At 35.7% G+C, this 16,712-nt stretch overlaps 1 protein-coding gene across 1 annotated transcript in view; it reads right to left on the reverse strand.

Moving 5' to 3' along the window:
• Parp8 (poly(ADP-ribose) polymerase family member 8) overlaps window positions 1-16,712 on the reverse strand; it is a 176,584-nt gene that overhangs the window by 53,738 nt on the left and 106,134 nt on the right. The window contains exons 5-8 of the mRNA XM_048368065.1: window positions 15,060-15,149; window positions 13,926-13,996; window positions 12,053-12,130; window positions 10,791-10,885 (exon numbers count right to left, since the gene is read on the reverse strand). Of these exons, the coding sequence (XP_048224022.1) occupies window positions 10,791-10,885; window positions 12,053-12,130; window positions 13,926-13,996; window positions 15,060-15,149 (334 nt within the window). The remainder of the gene's footprint in view (window positions 1-10,790; window positions 10,886-12,052; window positions 12,131-13,925; window positions 13,997-15,059; window positions 15,150-16,712) is intronic.

Raw genomic sequence — 16,712 nt, forward strand, 5'->3', positions numbered from 1 at the left:
TTGGATTCCAGCCATATCCAAGTTCAGAACTATGAGTAGCACCTTCACATTGAGAAATACACAATGCAAATTTATGTGCATTAGATATGTACATAATACAGATAAAACACATAATTCTGACCTGTTTGCACTGGTCTAAGTGGAAAACTTTAATGGCTGAATGGTTATATAATAGAATTTAAATGTTAATTATATAACTCAATGAATAAAAAAGTCTAGCAGTTCATTTTCTTTTTTGGTATCTGTGACCAAATAAGGGGCCGTATAATAGAACATAATAGAATATAACACAAGTTAATAGTTTAGATTCTTAATTTCTTTTTCTGTTCACAAATGTTAAAACACTGAGTACATTTTAATGAAATTTTATTTTCAAGTTTTTCATATTAATATTTGAAAGGTTACCAAAAGAAAAGATTACAATGATTTAAAAGAAATTGACTTTTTAAAACCACATTATTGTAACATCTGTATTCTTCAAACAACTGCAAAAATCATTGTAAATTCAATATGAATCCATGCAGAAAGTATAAGAATAGGGACCACACAAATGAGCCACTTCTATGTTTCTAACTGAAAATGCAACTTCTTCTAGAAACTAAGTTCTTTCTGATTTTCAAGCTACCTACATCCTCTGCCACAGACTCTTCTTTGCTTTGTTTTATTTTTACTTGCTTTTTTTCCACTCTTTTAAAAAGCAAAATCCATTTGTAGCTCATGGGCAATTTGAAACAGGCCTTCCTACTCAGTGGTTGCAACTTAATGACCCTAAACAATGATTGAAATGATTAAAAATTGCAATAGATCAAATGTCCATCATTTGGTATGGATTATATCAATGAGCACAATTGACAAAGAGTATTTGAGAGAAGCTTCTTGGTGGTGAAGAATTATTGACAAGAACCATTACAGGAGTTAATCCTAAGAAGATAATAATGAATGTATGAAGTGCATGCAAACTTTTACCTGGATCACTACATATAAAGCAGACACTGGAAACAAGTCAACTAAACATCGATTAATAAAGTAGTTTAACTAAAACACAGCATGTCAGTATGACAAATAAAAATTGCTCAATGCTAATTATGTTGATGCAAAAATATAATTCCCTGGGAAAAAAATGTCTCAAATACTCACTTCACTGAACAGTTACCAAAACAATCATAGGATGTGAAAAGATGGAGGAAAATAGAAGTACAGTTAAAAAAACAGTAGAGGAGTACATCCATATTAAATATTTAAAATTAAAAATATTATATGTATGATGTAATTAAAATTTATTTCCAGAAACATGTACCTAACATAACTAGAAAGGTAATAATATTATATATTATAATATAATAAAGTAATATAGTAATATAAAGGTAATATAATACATGAGCAACAGAAAAATGCCTCAGCCAGGCACCAGTGGCTCATACCTGTAATCCTAACTACTCAGAAGGCTGAGATCTGAGGACTGGGGTTCAAAGCTAGCCCGGGCAGAAAAGTTCCCATGAGCTTTTAATCTCCAATTAACCACTCAAAACAGGAAGTGGTATTGTGGCTCAACTGATACAGCACTAGCCTTGAGCATAAAGAGGCTCAGGGACAGCTCTCAGGCCCTGAGTTAAAGCTCCACAACTGACAAAAAAATACCCCAAGCATAACTTTTAACAGCATTTTTTGAGACAAGATCTCATGCCCACGCTGACCTTAAACTTGATATCCTCCTGCATCTGACTCCAAAGTTCTGGAACTATAGGCATACACTATCATGTCCTATAAGAGGTCCTTCTTTTTGCTTAGATTTCATTCAAATGTCTTTCACATATGGTGCCTCTCTTCTATAGTCAATGTTGTCTCTACTGTGGAATGGTTTTCAAAACCATGAATACAAATGATTGTACTTACATAAATACAACTATGGAATAAAATAGGGGATAGGAGAGATGGAGGCAAATAATGAAAGGGGTAAGGGTAACATTGATCAAGATGTACTATACTTAAAAACTGACATGTTGACTTGAAACCTCTTTGTACAATAACAATAAAAATTAAAAAATAAGTATTTGTTTGCTTTTCATTTTTGATACAAAACTGGAAAATAATCAGATCTTCACATTTAAAAACTATCTATGTACACCTGTAGTTTCTAGAAATACTGGGTTAAATAAATAGCCTGACTTATTTGGGGTTTTTAGTGCATACTTCTCCCTCACTTGTTATTTCAAATGGTTATAACAATTGGTAATTACAACTGCCAGGTTATCACAGTGACCATTATTCATGTTCCAGTCATTTTGCTTCTCTTATCTTCACTAATTTCATCTGGAAGATGAATTTTTATTTAAATTTACTTAAATTGGCAAGGCTCTGGTTATGTTAAGATGCAGAGAAGAATTAGAGATAAACAAATATACCAGTACAACTTTATCCACCATTTTCCCTCTAACTAGCTTTCAAGGTAATATCAAGCTGTGATCATACCTCTGTATCGTATAGTAGAGCTATGAAAAGAATGTGACTAACCTGATTAAGACTGTTAAATTTTAAAGTAATCCTCTGTGATTTTTTTTAAACATTTTTTTCTTGTGATTCAAAGTTAGTTTCTTTCCAACTTCTAACACTATTATTTTCTATTTTTCAAAGCATGGGGTAAAGGTTACAAGTGATTCTTCTTCATTGTGGTAGAGCATTAATACAGAACTAAAAGGAGGCAAAGGCCCCAAAGGTTTGCAATTAACTGGATTCTGCAGGTGCAATTTCTGGAAATAGTTGCATTTTGGGCTGTTTTTATGCCACACTTGAGAGAATTGACAAATGACACTTCGTATATGCAAACCCATTTCCGTTGTGATGCCCTTTTTATATAATGCCAGTAATTTCATGCTCTCCACTGCGAGAGTACAAAGCGTGATTACAGTTTGTCCAGATGCAGCGGCCCAGTCCTGGGAAATGCTTCTATATCTGAATAACTTTCAGTAGCCCAAGATCTCATTAATAGTAAATGCACAATCAAGTCAAATGTGTGATGCGTGAATGCAACTTCAATTGTGGCTCTGTCCTGAATATAGTACTGGGTTCATAATAACTCAAAAATAATTTAATGTACTGCATTTGTTTATTCACTGCAAAAGGATCACATCAAATTTAACTTGAAAAATTTTTTAAGACATAGAATGACATAGAAATGAACAATTATCCCTCCAAAAATGGAGGGTCTAGAAATAATTGCTTATAAATATCTCTTCCTGACACCTAATGAGACTTTTCAATCCCAGGTGAATTCCCGAGTCTTTGAAGAGTGTATTTGTTGAAATTAGGTAATTAAAAAAAACTTTTTGTATGTGGCTTATTGAAGAACAAGTACATGAAGTGTTTCTATCAAAAACAGCATACATTTTAGGACAGTGTTCTTGATGATGTATTTTCCGTGTGTGTGTGTATGTGTGTGTGTGTGTGTGTGTGTTGTTGTTTTTGTTGATATTGTTTTTATTGTTTCTTGTCCAAGGGCTTTTTATTGTTTCTTGTCCCTATTTCTATTTAATTATTTTTGCTTTCAGCCACTGGGCAGTTCCATTTTGAGATTTTTTTTTTTTTTTTGGCCAGTCCTGGGCCTTGGACTCAGGGCCTGAGCACTGTCCCTGGCTTCTTCCCGCTCAAGGCTAGCACTCTGCCACTTGAGCCACAGCGCCGCTTCTGGCCGTTTTCTGTATATGTGGTGCTGGGGAATCGAACCTAGGGCCTCGTGTATCCGAGGCAGGCACTCTTGCCACTAGGCTATATCCCCAGCCCCCATTTTGAGATTATTTTGTGAAGAAACATACACCTTTCTGTGACATCTGAAACTCAACAGCTATCCTGTCTAACTCTGCATGCTCATTCTGTGTGTGCTTTTGCCCAGTGTGAGGGAGATGTTTGTGAATGAGCCAAGAAATATGCAAACTCAGTAGTCAGGAAGAAATCTTGGCAAGACTGAAGCTTTTGCAAGACTGTATCCAAGGTGGCTATAAATTTCTCTAGAAGACATAGTGGCTGAGGAGAACTTAAAAACTAAGTTAGAAAAGAGAGGCATCTGGCTTTTTATAAAGTAAGAAAATATTTTTACAAGACAAAAAAATACTTGTAATTTTAAAACAAGAATAAGATAAAATTATCATAAGAAGAACTGAACCAACAATTGCTACAACTTTGCTGTCAGCTTAAATATCCTGGGTTTCATTTAAAGACACCCCAGGCTTCGGGAGCAGTGATCTCGGGTACGGGATTTAGCTCTGAAACACACACATATCTCACATTATGCTCCCTTGTCTTTGCAAATCCTTTCCTATTGGTTCCTTTCCTTCCTCTCATCCCTACAATTGCTTTCCTAATTTTGAGTGACAGATTCTTGTTTTCTTCAGCTCAGAGGCAGAGTTGACAGATCAATATGCTAGAAAGGAAATCACAAACATCTAACTAAAGATCTCCTTTTGATTCATGACATGTTTCAATGTGGTCTAAGTTATGCTGTTTCAAAAAACAAAATCCTCAATATTTCAGTGGCTTATTACACACTAAAAAGATTTTTAATTACACAGTTTGGGAATGAGGCAGGCCATGGTCATCATCAAAGGGCCCAGAATGACAGAGAATCTAGAAGACAATGGAACTTAGTGATTTCTTGCACTATGTGCACACATCCCTGAACAAAACTAGCCCATACACCCATGCTAAGCATTAGAGGTGGCTGGAAAATAAAGCCTGTCTGCTGACCAGAACGTGCAAAACAGATTTGTCAGCAGTTTCTTCTGGATGGAAATGGAAATTTAGAAATTCAGCAAAATAAAAGTGACCCATCTCAATTTGTGTAGATCTTTGTTCCTTGTCTTTTTCTTTGTTCTTTTGACCTTCTTATCTCCCTACACTCTCAATCTTTCCCTGCTTCTTCCCTCTGTCCTTCCTTCCTGGAGATACAGATTTGGTAATCATGAGTCACGTGGTATATGGTTGCTCCTCCAACTATCAAAAAGCCTTGAGATGATCTTGTTCTCCAGTCATCAACTTACAGAGGCCTGATTAAAATTTTCAATTTTCAGAATCATTTTTTCCTAATGACTTTTCCAAATGAGAATTTTCACTTTTCTATAAATATTGATGTGAAATTATCTTCAAATGACATTGACCAGTATTATATAAACATGGCTATAAGAGCACATCTACAGCAAAAAGGCATGCACCAAAGCATAGTGTTACATGATTCAAGATCAAGTTCATTCAGAATGATCACAGGATTTCTGTTCTAGAGGAAAGAATTCACTTCTTTCTGAAGAGAATCTGAATAAGGAACTGTCATGTTGGCATGTGTGATGATTGCAAGTCACTTGTTTGTTTTGGGGTCCTACGATCAGTTGGAACTGGCATGGTGTATTTAAGTGATCAATTTAGGATTAACTAATTTCTCTACATCTTCTTTTAGCCCCCTTTCCAAGGAATTTTGTCTCAATCTATGCAATCCATTATTTTCACCTCGTACAAAGAACTTAGATGTGGTTAACTGCCTTTCTCATTAGATGGCATATAAAAAAATTCACACCAAATAGCCTATTGTGCCTATTGAAGTACTTTCACTCTTCAAACTCCATTAAGTTCTTATAAGCCTCAATTAAGTAAAAGAACAGCTAATTAGAACAGTCTGTTTTCAACAGACATGGTATTTTGCAAGGAAGATGATTCCAGCACCTTATTCATAACTACTCATTTTCCCATATGTCTAAGTCTCAGAATGGAGAGGAGACAGGTGATTTTTTTTATTCACTCAAAGGAAATCAAATCAGTTTGCATGTGGTTCATGTTCATACCCTGAAACTATTTATTCTGAAATGATCCCCTATAGCTAGCAAAAGTCTTGAACAGGCAAGAAACTGGCTTAGATTCCTTAAGGTTTAAATTGAATTAAAAACTGTTGTAAATGAAAAAGGCAAGAAGGAAATTTTAAACTGTTTTTTAGTTGCTTCATGTGGCTGAAGTTGCAAACACTTATCTACTTTCAACAGTCAATAATTTTTGATGATTTCATTAACAGTAAAAAATAATATAGATCATCAAAGACTCATGAAGTTTTGTTTTGTTTGAGGGAGCATCTCTATAGCCCAAACTAGCCTCCTGATATTCAAGCATTGAGAACATGGGCCCTTATAGGTACGGCACTATCACTGGTGCATAATAAATGCCTTAAGAGGCACTTCATTTCATGATGCTATTACTGGATCTAGCAAATACAGAAACTACATTTTTAAAAATCATGTTTAATTTTTTTTTAGTTTTTATTGTCAAGGTGATGTACAGAGGGTTTACAGTTACATAGGTTAGATAATGGGTATATTTCTTGTCAAACTTTTTACCTCCTCTCTCATTTTTCTTCCACCTTCCCTCCTCACCAATCCCTTCTCCCCGAGTTGTACAGTTTGTTTATAACATAATTTCTTGTAAGTATTGCTGTTGTAATGGTTTACCTTTTACCCTTCCTTTATCTCATCATTTTGATGTTCCCCTTCTCTTCCCTATTTCAGATAAACACATATACAATCTTTAATGGTAAAGGTATTCACTCTGTACTATGATTATCCTCTTTAAAATTATATCATTTTGAATGAATTCAAATTCTATGTAGTATTATGATTACTAACCATATTCCAAAGTCTTTTATCAGTGCAGAGGCTCAATGATTGCATTTAACTGTACAGATTTAAGCCTTTAATTACTACAGAAATGACTTATGTTAAATTAACCAAAAACTCTATTATTTCCTTCACACATTTATACATAGAACTTCTTGACTATACACAGCCTCCAATATGGAGTTAAAATAGGAATCAGCTAGGAAATATTCACAGCGAATGTGCAAAAACATTGAGATTTGTAAAAACAAAAATTGCTTTCCAAAACATGATCTGGTCACTGTCACTTACTTAGAGCCTGCCACATAAGTAAGAGCAGGGCAGAGGTATGGGACTGTAACCCAGCTATGAAGGCTGCAGGGGGTAGTTTCTGAAATTTAAATGAAACTTTTTAATACAAATTACAACTATGTTTACCTTCTCAATTAAAAATATACATTCACTCTCTCAAAATAGTTTTGAGCCACTGCTGGTGCCTCACATAATCCTAGGTACTCGGGAGGCTGAGATATGAGGATCATTGTTCAGAACTAACCCTGGGCAGGAAAGTCCATGAGACTTTCATGTCCCATCAACTACTAAAAAGCCAGAAGTGGAGCTGTGCTTCAAGTGGTAGAATACCAGCCTTGAGAAAAAAGCTTAGGGTCAGGAACCCAGGCCCTTTGTTCAAACCCCTTGGACTGTTACAAAATCAAGTGGTAGAGTGCTTGCTTCAAGCACAAAAGCTCTGGGACAGTATCCAAGCCCCAAGTTCAAGCCCTAGGATCAGCATGTACATGCGTGCGCGCGCGCACACACACACACAATACAGTAATGTCATATGCTATGCTAAGTACCAGAATGGAAGAATTATTAAAAAAAAAAAAAAGCAAAATGTAACTAAGACTAAAAAAAAAAAAGCATCAGCAGTCAGAGAATTCACAGTTGGAGGGAGAAAGAAATAAAAAGTCATAAAAAGTATAATAAGCAAGGCAAAAGCAAAGTGGGATAGGAGCCCAGAAAGCAGAATAACTCATCTGCAGTAGAGAGTGAAGAAAGGCTTTGAGAAAAGCGGCCTTCAGACTGGGGCTTGGCCAGAAATAGCAAAGGAATTTAGAGAAAGGCAACACGAGCTTTGACCAGAGAACTGCTTGTGCAATGCTCAGAGTTAGGAAGAAACGCTGGACCACCAGGGTAGTTTGGATGAATAGAAGCTGGACGTGAACTGAGCTTGTAAGAAGAGTTTAAAATTTCACACACACTTTAACGCTACACTACAGGTAAAGCCTAGAAAGCTGAAATAGCCAGATCTCAATCATGGAAGATATGGCAGAAAAGGCTTTCCCAAGAGAAAATAAAAGGAAAGGAAAGAAAAAAAAAGCAAAAAGGATGGTATGTTCTCTGAATTACTAAATATAATCTTAAATGGTTAAAAAAAAAAACATCACCAGAGGGGCTGGGAATATGGCCTAGTGGCAAGAGTGCTTGCCTCGTATACATGAGGCCCTGGGTTCAATTCCCCAGCACCACATATACAGAAAATGGCCAGAAGGGGCGCTGTGGCTCAAGTGCCAGAGTGCTAGCCTTGAGCTAAAAGAAGCCAGGGACAGTGCTCAGGCCCTGAGTCCAAGCCCCAGAACTGGCCAAAACAAACAAACAAAAAAATCACCAGATATAACTGTAGAATAAAATACATTAACATACAACAAATTTAGGTCATTGTCTTTCATCACACCATCTTGGATACTTGTAATCTTGGATTACTTACTTTCATTGTTAACAGGGATATGGCCTAGATTTATGAGATGGCCAAAACTATCATAGTACTTAATTATGACACATCTTAAAATTAATATTTCTTCAAACTAACAGTTCATAATAACTAATTTCCTGCTGGGAACTGATAACTCAAAACTATAGTCCTAGCTACTTGTGGGGCTGAGACTGGAAGACTTGAGGCCAGTTCAAACATACAAGTGAGGCCCCTTCTGAATCAACAAGGGAGTATGGTATGGTGATGCATGCCTGTCATCCCAGCTGGGTGGGAGGCAGAGAGGGGAAGGATGTGAGAATTCCATTTCAAATGGAAAAGCTAGGCAGTTATGATAGAAAACCTAGAATAGGCAGATTGCAATGCAGGTACATACCTGGGGAAGAAGTGAGATCCTATCTCAAAACAACTAGGGCAAAGGGGCTAGAGGTATCGCTCAGTAATACAGCATCTGTCTATCAAGCATGAGGCTTTGAGTTCAAAACCTAATACTGCCAAGTTAATCAACTACTAATGAATTAGTAATACAATCAACATCTCAAAACATGCATACAGGGCTGGTGATATGGCCTAGTGGCAAGAGTGCTCACCTCGTATACATGAAGCCCTGGGTTCGATTCCCCATCACCACATATACAGAAAATGGCCAGAAGTGGCGCTGTGGCTCAAGTGGCAGAATGCTAGCCTTGAGCAAAAAGAAGCCAGGGACATGATTTGCATTTCTTTTATGGCCAGTGATGTAGAGCACTGTTTCATATGTCTCTGGCCATTCTCATTTCCTCATCAGAGAAGTCTCTTAAGAATGTCATATATCAAGAAAACTAACAATAACAATTGTTGGAGGGGATGTGGCCAAAATGGAACCCTTCTTCATTGTTGGTGGGAATGTAAACTGGTTCAGCCACTCTGGCAAGCAGTATGGAGATCCTCAGAAGGCTAAATATAGAATTCCCCTATGACCCAGCAGCCCCACTTTTGGGTATCTATCCAAAAGACCACAAACAAAATCACAGTAATGCCACCAGCACAACAGTGTTCATCGCAGCACAATTTGTCATAGCTAGAATCTGGAACCAACCCAGATGCCCCTCCATAGACGAATGGATCAGGAAAATGTGGTACATATACACAATGGAATTTTATGCCTCTATCAGAAAGAATGACATTGTCCCATTTGTAAGGAAATGGAAGGACTTGGAAAAAATTATACTAAGTGAAGTGAGCCAGACCCAAAGAAACATGGACTCTATGGTCTCCCTTATTGGGAATAATTAGTACAGGTTTAGTCAAGTCATAGCAGAGCATCACAAGGCCCAATAGCTATACCCTTATGAACACATAAGATGATGCTAAGTGAAATGAACTCCATGTTATGGAAAGAATTGTTATAGCACAGTTGTAACTACTTTCAACGTCCCATGTGTATCTGTAGCTTCTATTATTGATGATGTTCTTGTATCACCTTCCTGTGGTTGTACCTACACTATCTCTGTAATCTTATCTGAGTATATTGGAAACCACGTATACTGGTATTAGAAGTAGGAAATTGAAAGGGAATACCAAAATTGAGAGACACGGTAAAAAAAGACAAACAACTACAAAAGCAATACTTGCAAAACTGTTTGGTGAAAATGAACTGAACACCTCAGGGGGGGAAATGGAAAGGGGGAGGAGAGAGGGGGGGTATGAGGGACAAGGTAACAAACACTACAAGAAATGTATCCAATGCCTAACGTATGAAACTGTAACCTCTCTGTACATCAGTTTGATAATAAAAATTTGAAAAAAAAATTAATGTACTCACTACCTTATGTATGAAACTGTACCCCTCTGTACATTACTTTGACAATAAATAAATAAATAAAAATTAAATAAACTTTTAAAGTAAAAGAAAAAAGTAGAAATTATAAGTGTTTGAGGTAATGGCTCTACAAACTGTCCGGACCTGATCATCATATGTTATGTATAATCATCATATGTTTTGTATATAGGTGACAGATGATAGAAGATATATAGATATAGAAGCATCACTACAGCACTATATATGTGTGTGTATATATATTTCCTATAAACATGTACAATTTCTATGATTTTACTGAAGCATTTATGAAGTTTAATGTGAAAAGTAAAAAAAAAAAAAAAAAAAAGCCAGGGACAGTGCTCAGACCCTGAGACCAAGCCCCAGGACTGGCCAAAAAATCAAAAAACAAAAAAAAACCAAACATGCATACAGATAAGTAGCCATGTCATGTTATTAAAGTAGAAACACAGCAGAATCTCTTAAACATCTTCAAACACAATTGCCCTAAATGTTTAAGTAACTCTCAGCAAAAAAAAAAATGCCACTCAATGGCTTATCCAATGACTTTAATATTTATTTACCAAAGGCATTTATTTACCTGAGAGAAACTGCATGCGGCCCATAAATCTCTCTCACTGCCGACAGATCAGCTTCTAGTTGTGGGTGCTTATGCAGTTCCCCGTCATAGTTCACCTGATGACAGGGAGATTGAGGAGGTGACTCGGGGTGAAAAGAATCAAAAGAACAAGAACATAAGCCATCCTGTGGACCCATTACCCTGTGCATCTTGCATAGACTTTACAGCTTCACCAGAAAACCCTAAGACTATTCACCGATCTTCTTATATTTACATAGGGCTACTATCATCATTATATACGAAAGTTAAAATGAAGACTGTTTTGACACAATAAAAATGCAAATGCAAATGAAGTAAGGGCCTGGCAAATTTTCTGAAAAACATCTAGAATATACATCTAGACTAAATGCCCTTCATAATAATTAGCTCTGTAAACAAAAACCAAACTTGAAGGAATCATTCTGCTTTCTAAAGTGTTTTGTTAGTTAAATCCCATTTCATTAGGAAAAGCATTCCATTGCTAACATTTTATTACATGGAGAGAAGAAACCTCTACTGCATCAGGCCTAGGCTTGATTTAGAAATTAGTGACTTTTTATTCTGAACGTATAAAGTTACTTGCACTCTTTTGTGAAATAAATGTCACTATAATGACCCTTCTTATCATGTTACCCTCCTGCTACACTACCCAACTTATAGTTCACATTTGTCCAAGGAGCTACAGTATCAACACACACACACACACACACATACACACACGCACACCAGAATATACAGCCTAACATCAAACACTCATTTTTATTATTCATCTTGGAGAAAAAAAACACCTAATAAGTTGTTTCATATATACAGCTTCAGTTATGGCATCTTTCATAACAATATATCAATACAGGAAACATACAAAAATGAGAATATTCAATAATTAGGGCCCATCAAATTTTGTAAAACTAGCAGTCTATGCTCTTTTAAAGAAGTGCTCACCTGTTTCAAAATATTGTCATCATTTCAAAATAGTTAAGCAATATGCTTAAAAGGCTGTCTACAAGCTACTAAATATTATCTGGAAAAGGCTCCATAACTTCAGTGTAAATAAATAATTAGATGTGATTTGCAAAGGTAAACTTAATTTCTGAAAATATGTAGCAAGGAAGAAACAGATAAATTATTCAGGCACAATAAGAGACTTACGAAATTCTACTTAACTATCAGTCCTAGACTTGAACTAGAGAAAACATGGCAAGTAGCACCTGGGTATTGAATATTTCAAAGACAAATTTTCTTACCTGTCCTCCATAATAAAATTCTTCAGAATCATTGTCACCTTCCGAATCTTCCTCTACTGTACTATTCTGTCTTGACTCCTTACAATAATAAAGTAAGAAGACAATTTTCATGGTCACATTAGTTTGCTTTCTTTTGAATATGTGGTAGCAAGTGACAATAATGAGTTCTGTGCATATTACATGAATTTTACATATGAAACATTCTAGGTGTAATATAACCAAATTAAACAAATAACAATAAGTAACAACCTTGCAAGCATGTAACCCTTTTATCAAGTAAATCTTTTAAAGTTTCTTTCACTGATAATATCCGCAGTTTAACATTTGATGGGTACCAAAAGCTTCTATACTATCAACTATACTTTCATCTTTGCTTGGCTACAACCTTTGGCAAGCTCTAATTCAATTTTTTTTTAAATTTTTCATCTGTATTATATTTCCAAGAGTGTTCTCACTTTCAATGCCAACTCAAAACAACAACATGAAACAGACTAAACTTTGAATGACCAGGCCCTGGTGGCTCATGCCTATAATCCTAGCTACTCAGGAAGCTGAGATCTTAGGACCACAGTTCAAAGCCAGCCTAGGCAGGAAAATTCATGAGACTCTTTTCTACAATTAATTACCAAAAAGCTGGAACTGGAGCTGTGGCTCAAAGTGGTAGAAGACTAGCCTTGAGCACAAAAGCTCAGGTTCAGTGCCCAGGTACTAAGTTCAAGCTCCAGGACTGGCAAAAAGAAAAACGGAAATAAAATGAAAGAAAAAGCTTTGAATGAAATATAAAAATAAAAAAATAAATATGAGTCACATTAAGAAGACAACTTTTAGTATACAGAAGTTACCTGGTTTAGAATTCAGGCTTCAAAAGAATATTTAACTTATTATGCTTTGACTTGAAGTCTGCGTTTTTAATTCACTGAACTGCATTTGTTATGCATATCAAAGAAAATTTGTCCACAGTAACAAAATAATAAAATGGGGAGTGAAGGGGCAATTCTTTAGATGCAGAAATCCATTCATTCGTTGTATCATGACCATTGCTAAATTTTAAGTGTACAAGGACACTAAACATCTTAGAAAAGAGACTGGGTTTCATAAAATGTGAATACAATTTTAATCAGTAAGGGTTTTGGTTCAGACATATGTTCTCACATGTGGATATCAAAACAGGGGTGAAAATCAATAGGGGAAGGTAGGCCTCCCTACCCTCACTATCCTAGGTATGTAGAATTTCTAAGCATGATGATTTTATGTTTTTAAAAACACTTGATAGCAAGTTTATTCTAGTTTCTGTGACTTTGTCGACAAACATCATCTGTCCCTGAATAATTTTGCTCAAGTCTACTGCACTAGCACTTTAAGCCACATCTCCACTTGCAGTTTTCTGGTGGTTAATTGGAGGTAAGAGTCTCAAGGACTTCCCTGCCTAGGCTGGCTTTGAACCTTGATTCTGAGATGTCAGCTTCCTGAGTAGTTAGGATCACAGGCGTGAGCCACCAACACCCCACGTGAAAAGATCATCTTTTAAAAACAAAACTTTAAGTGTCCCATCAAAATTATATATACTCAACTTGTTTTGAAAAGTCATAAAACTGCGCTGATTCACTACAGTACTTCAGATAAGAACATAAAGCAAATCATATGTTTACTTAGGACTAAATTTTCTTTGTTTTTTCTGTTGTTTCTTTCTCTTCTCTTGCCTTCTAAGACTTAATTTTAGATCACTCTTAACATATTAAAATATATCCAAATTCAGAGTTTTATTGACCATAATGCAACTTTAATCTCAATGAAATATTAACTTCAAATACCCCGTACATTTTAAATACATCTATATTGTTTTCTTAGAAAATAAGAAACAAAACTTACATACCTCCCCATTTTCCTTTTGTAATTTGGCCTTTATGGATAAGCAACAGTTAGTATCATTTGTTTTTCTTAATTCTGAAAGAGAAAGAGTTACCATTTAAAAATTATTTTAGTTTTTAGAATGGTTTTCACCAAACATTCTTTTTTTTTTCATTTTTTTCTTGTTAAAGTGATGTACAGAGGGGTTACAATTTCATATGCAAGGCAAAGGGAGGAGGTAAGAAGTTGGATAAGAAGTGCACCCAAGGGGCTGGGAATATGGCCTAGTGGCAAGAGTGCTTGCCTCGTATACATGAAGCCCTGGGTTCAATTCCCCAGCACCACATATATAGAAAACGGCCAGAGGTGGCGCTGTGGCTCAAGTGGCAGAGTGCTAGCCTTGAGCTAAGAGAAGCCAGGGACAGTGCTCAAGCCCTGAGTCCGAGGCCTAGGACTGGCAAAAAAATAAAATAAAATAAAAAGTTCAGGAACAGCACCTAAGACCCGGCCCTGAGTTCAAGCCCTAGGAGGAGCAAAAAATAAAAAAATAAAAAATAAATAAAAAAAAAAAGAAGTGCACCCAAACATTCTTAAGTGTTTAAAATTTCTCATTGGGTTATTCTTGATCTTTTGCAAAAATATTAAGGAGTACTTTGGAATTGTATAATATTGGGCAGTTAGATACCCAAGTCTTATTGATGTGTGATTTTTGTACTTGATACTCAGCAGGACAGCTATAAAAGAAATGCTTTCACAAGAGCAGTGTCAACACAGGTGTGGGCTGGTTCTCAGGCTTGAACTCAGGGCATAGGCACTGTCCCTGAGCTTTTGGGCTCAAAGCTAACATTCTACCACCATTCTACCACAGCTCCACTTCTGGCTTTTTGGTGATTAACTGGAGAGGTGTCTCAAGCATTTTACTGGTCAGGTTAACTGAACCACAATCCTCAAATCTCAGCTTCCTGGGTAGCTAGGATTACAGGCGTGAGCCATTGGCACCCGGTTAAACTAGTGTAATTTAGAAATAAAATTTATATGCAGAATCAGACATATAGAGGATAGACACTTATACTAGCTATAAAGAACCAAACAACAACAAAACTACATACAATTAAGAAAAAGTAATTCAGGATAAGAAAAACACTGCATTACTGTTTACCTGTGGCTATTTTATGAAAAATTACAGGAATTGGCTCTGTAGTAATGAGTACATCTTCATCATTTTCTGAACTTGACACATATGTATTGTCTGAAAAATATGGATAATTTGAAACGTTACTATGTTTTAATATATTATTTATAAAACCGTATATATGCCCTATATGTTTTATGTTTTATTTACAATGGTAACAGTTTTACTAAGAACTAAATTTACTTAGCACACAAATATATATTATTTATAAAAGCAACAGCTATGTCCTCATAACTTGTGTCATAAGCAACATGCTGCTATTCTGGTTAAATTCAAAAGGAAAGAAAATCCAGATTTGTGTGTGAATTAAGTATATAAATGTGTGGGTTCTTCAAAGATATTTATGTCTCCTTTCAAAATAACAGATCTGGATATAAACTCTCCTAATACACTTCTGTCTTTTGAGGATGGATGGCGGAGGTTGTCGAGACAAGATTTCACTGTGTAGTCTTGGCTAGCCTACACTCATCATCCTCCTGCCTCAGCCTCTTGAGTGCTTGGATTGCAGGCCTAGGTCATCCTTCCATTTTCTAATATGTCACGTGACAATAAATAATTTGAATGTAACTTTTTGCCTCAGTTCCCTCAACAGGATCCTGCTCAATATCTACCACTGAAAGCAGAGGTAATGAATGGAAGGAGTAAACTTAACAAAGAGTACTCTGGTGCAATAAAGACTCAAAGCCAGCATAGTGACACACTTCAGTAGCCCCAGCACTTGGCAGGCTGAGTAGCAGGATAGGGAATTTGAGATCAGTCTAGGCTGCATAGAAAGATGCTCACTCAATCAAAGAGTCCAGATCAAATTATTCAGGAATTCAGGGTGAAGCTTTTGTTGAGATCATACCTTTCATGTAATTCTAGTGTATATTTTTAAGCTGAAACAAAGTCTTACAAATAATCTTTCATGAATTAATGTTATCTATGTTCACCCCAGAACCTGAGTGCACAGAATGATAAATTACTCTAAAACTTCCCATGTATTTCTCTGGAAAAAAATTACTGTAAGTTTACTGTGTTCCCCAATAAATACAGAGCTTCAGGTACATGTTCCTATCATATGATTCTCATGTTTTTCCTAATTTTCTTATTGATTACTGCAGGGCATCTATAAGATGGCCACTTAACCAACTTCACCAATTCACTAACAGTGATCCTATACTGCAAATGCCCTACCTATTAATGGTATAAAGTATCATCATGAGTTAATTCCTAGTAAGGGTAATTAGTTTTCAGATAAATGAAGGAATGCATATTAAAAGAAGACTTTTTTCAGACAATTTAGTAATATTGTGTCAATACAACTAGAACATTATTTTCAATTGGGAAATCAAGTCATTATATTTCCTAAAAAGATATATATATATATGTATGTATGTATATATATTTCGACCTGAAGAAAAAGTAAAAGGTAAGCAATACATAGTTACCAATTAGCAAAAAAAGTTTTCATTAAACAGAAAGTTTACAAGTTCTCTGGAAGGCAAGAAGATTAGATTTAAAGGTGATAAAGACTAGATGTGAAACAAAGCTTCACCTGCCTCTGGTTTGTGTTAATCAGAAATATAGCTTCATTTAGATTTCTAGTGCCATTAAAGTGGACATAAAATTCTCGTATTT

This window comes from Perognathus longimembris, chromosome 19 (assembly GCF_023159225.1).
Source record: "Perognathus longimembris pacificus isolate PPM17 chromosome 19, ASM2315922v1, whole genome shotgun sequence".
Classification (NCBI taxonomy): domain Eukaryota; kingdom Metazoa; phylum Chordata; class Mammalia; order Rodentia; family Heteromyidae; genus Perognathus; species Perognathus longimembris.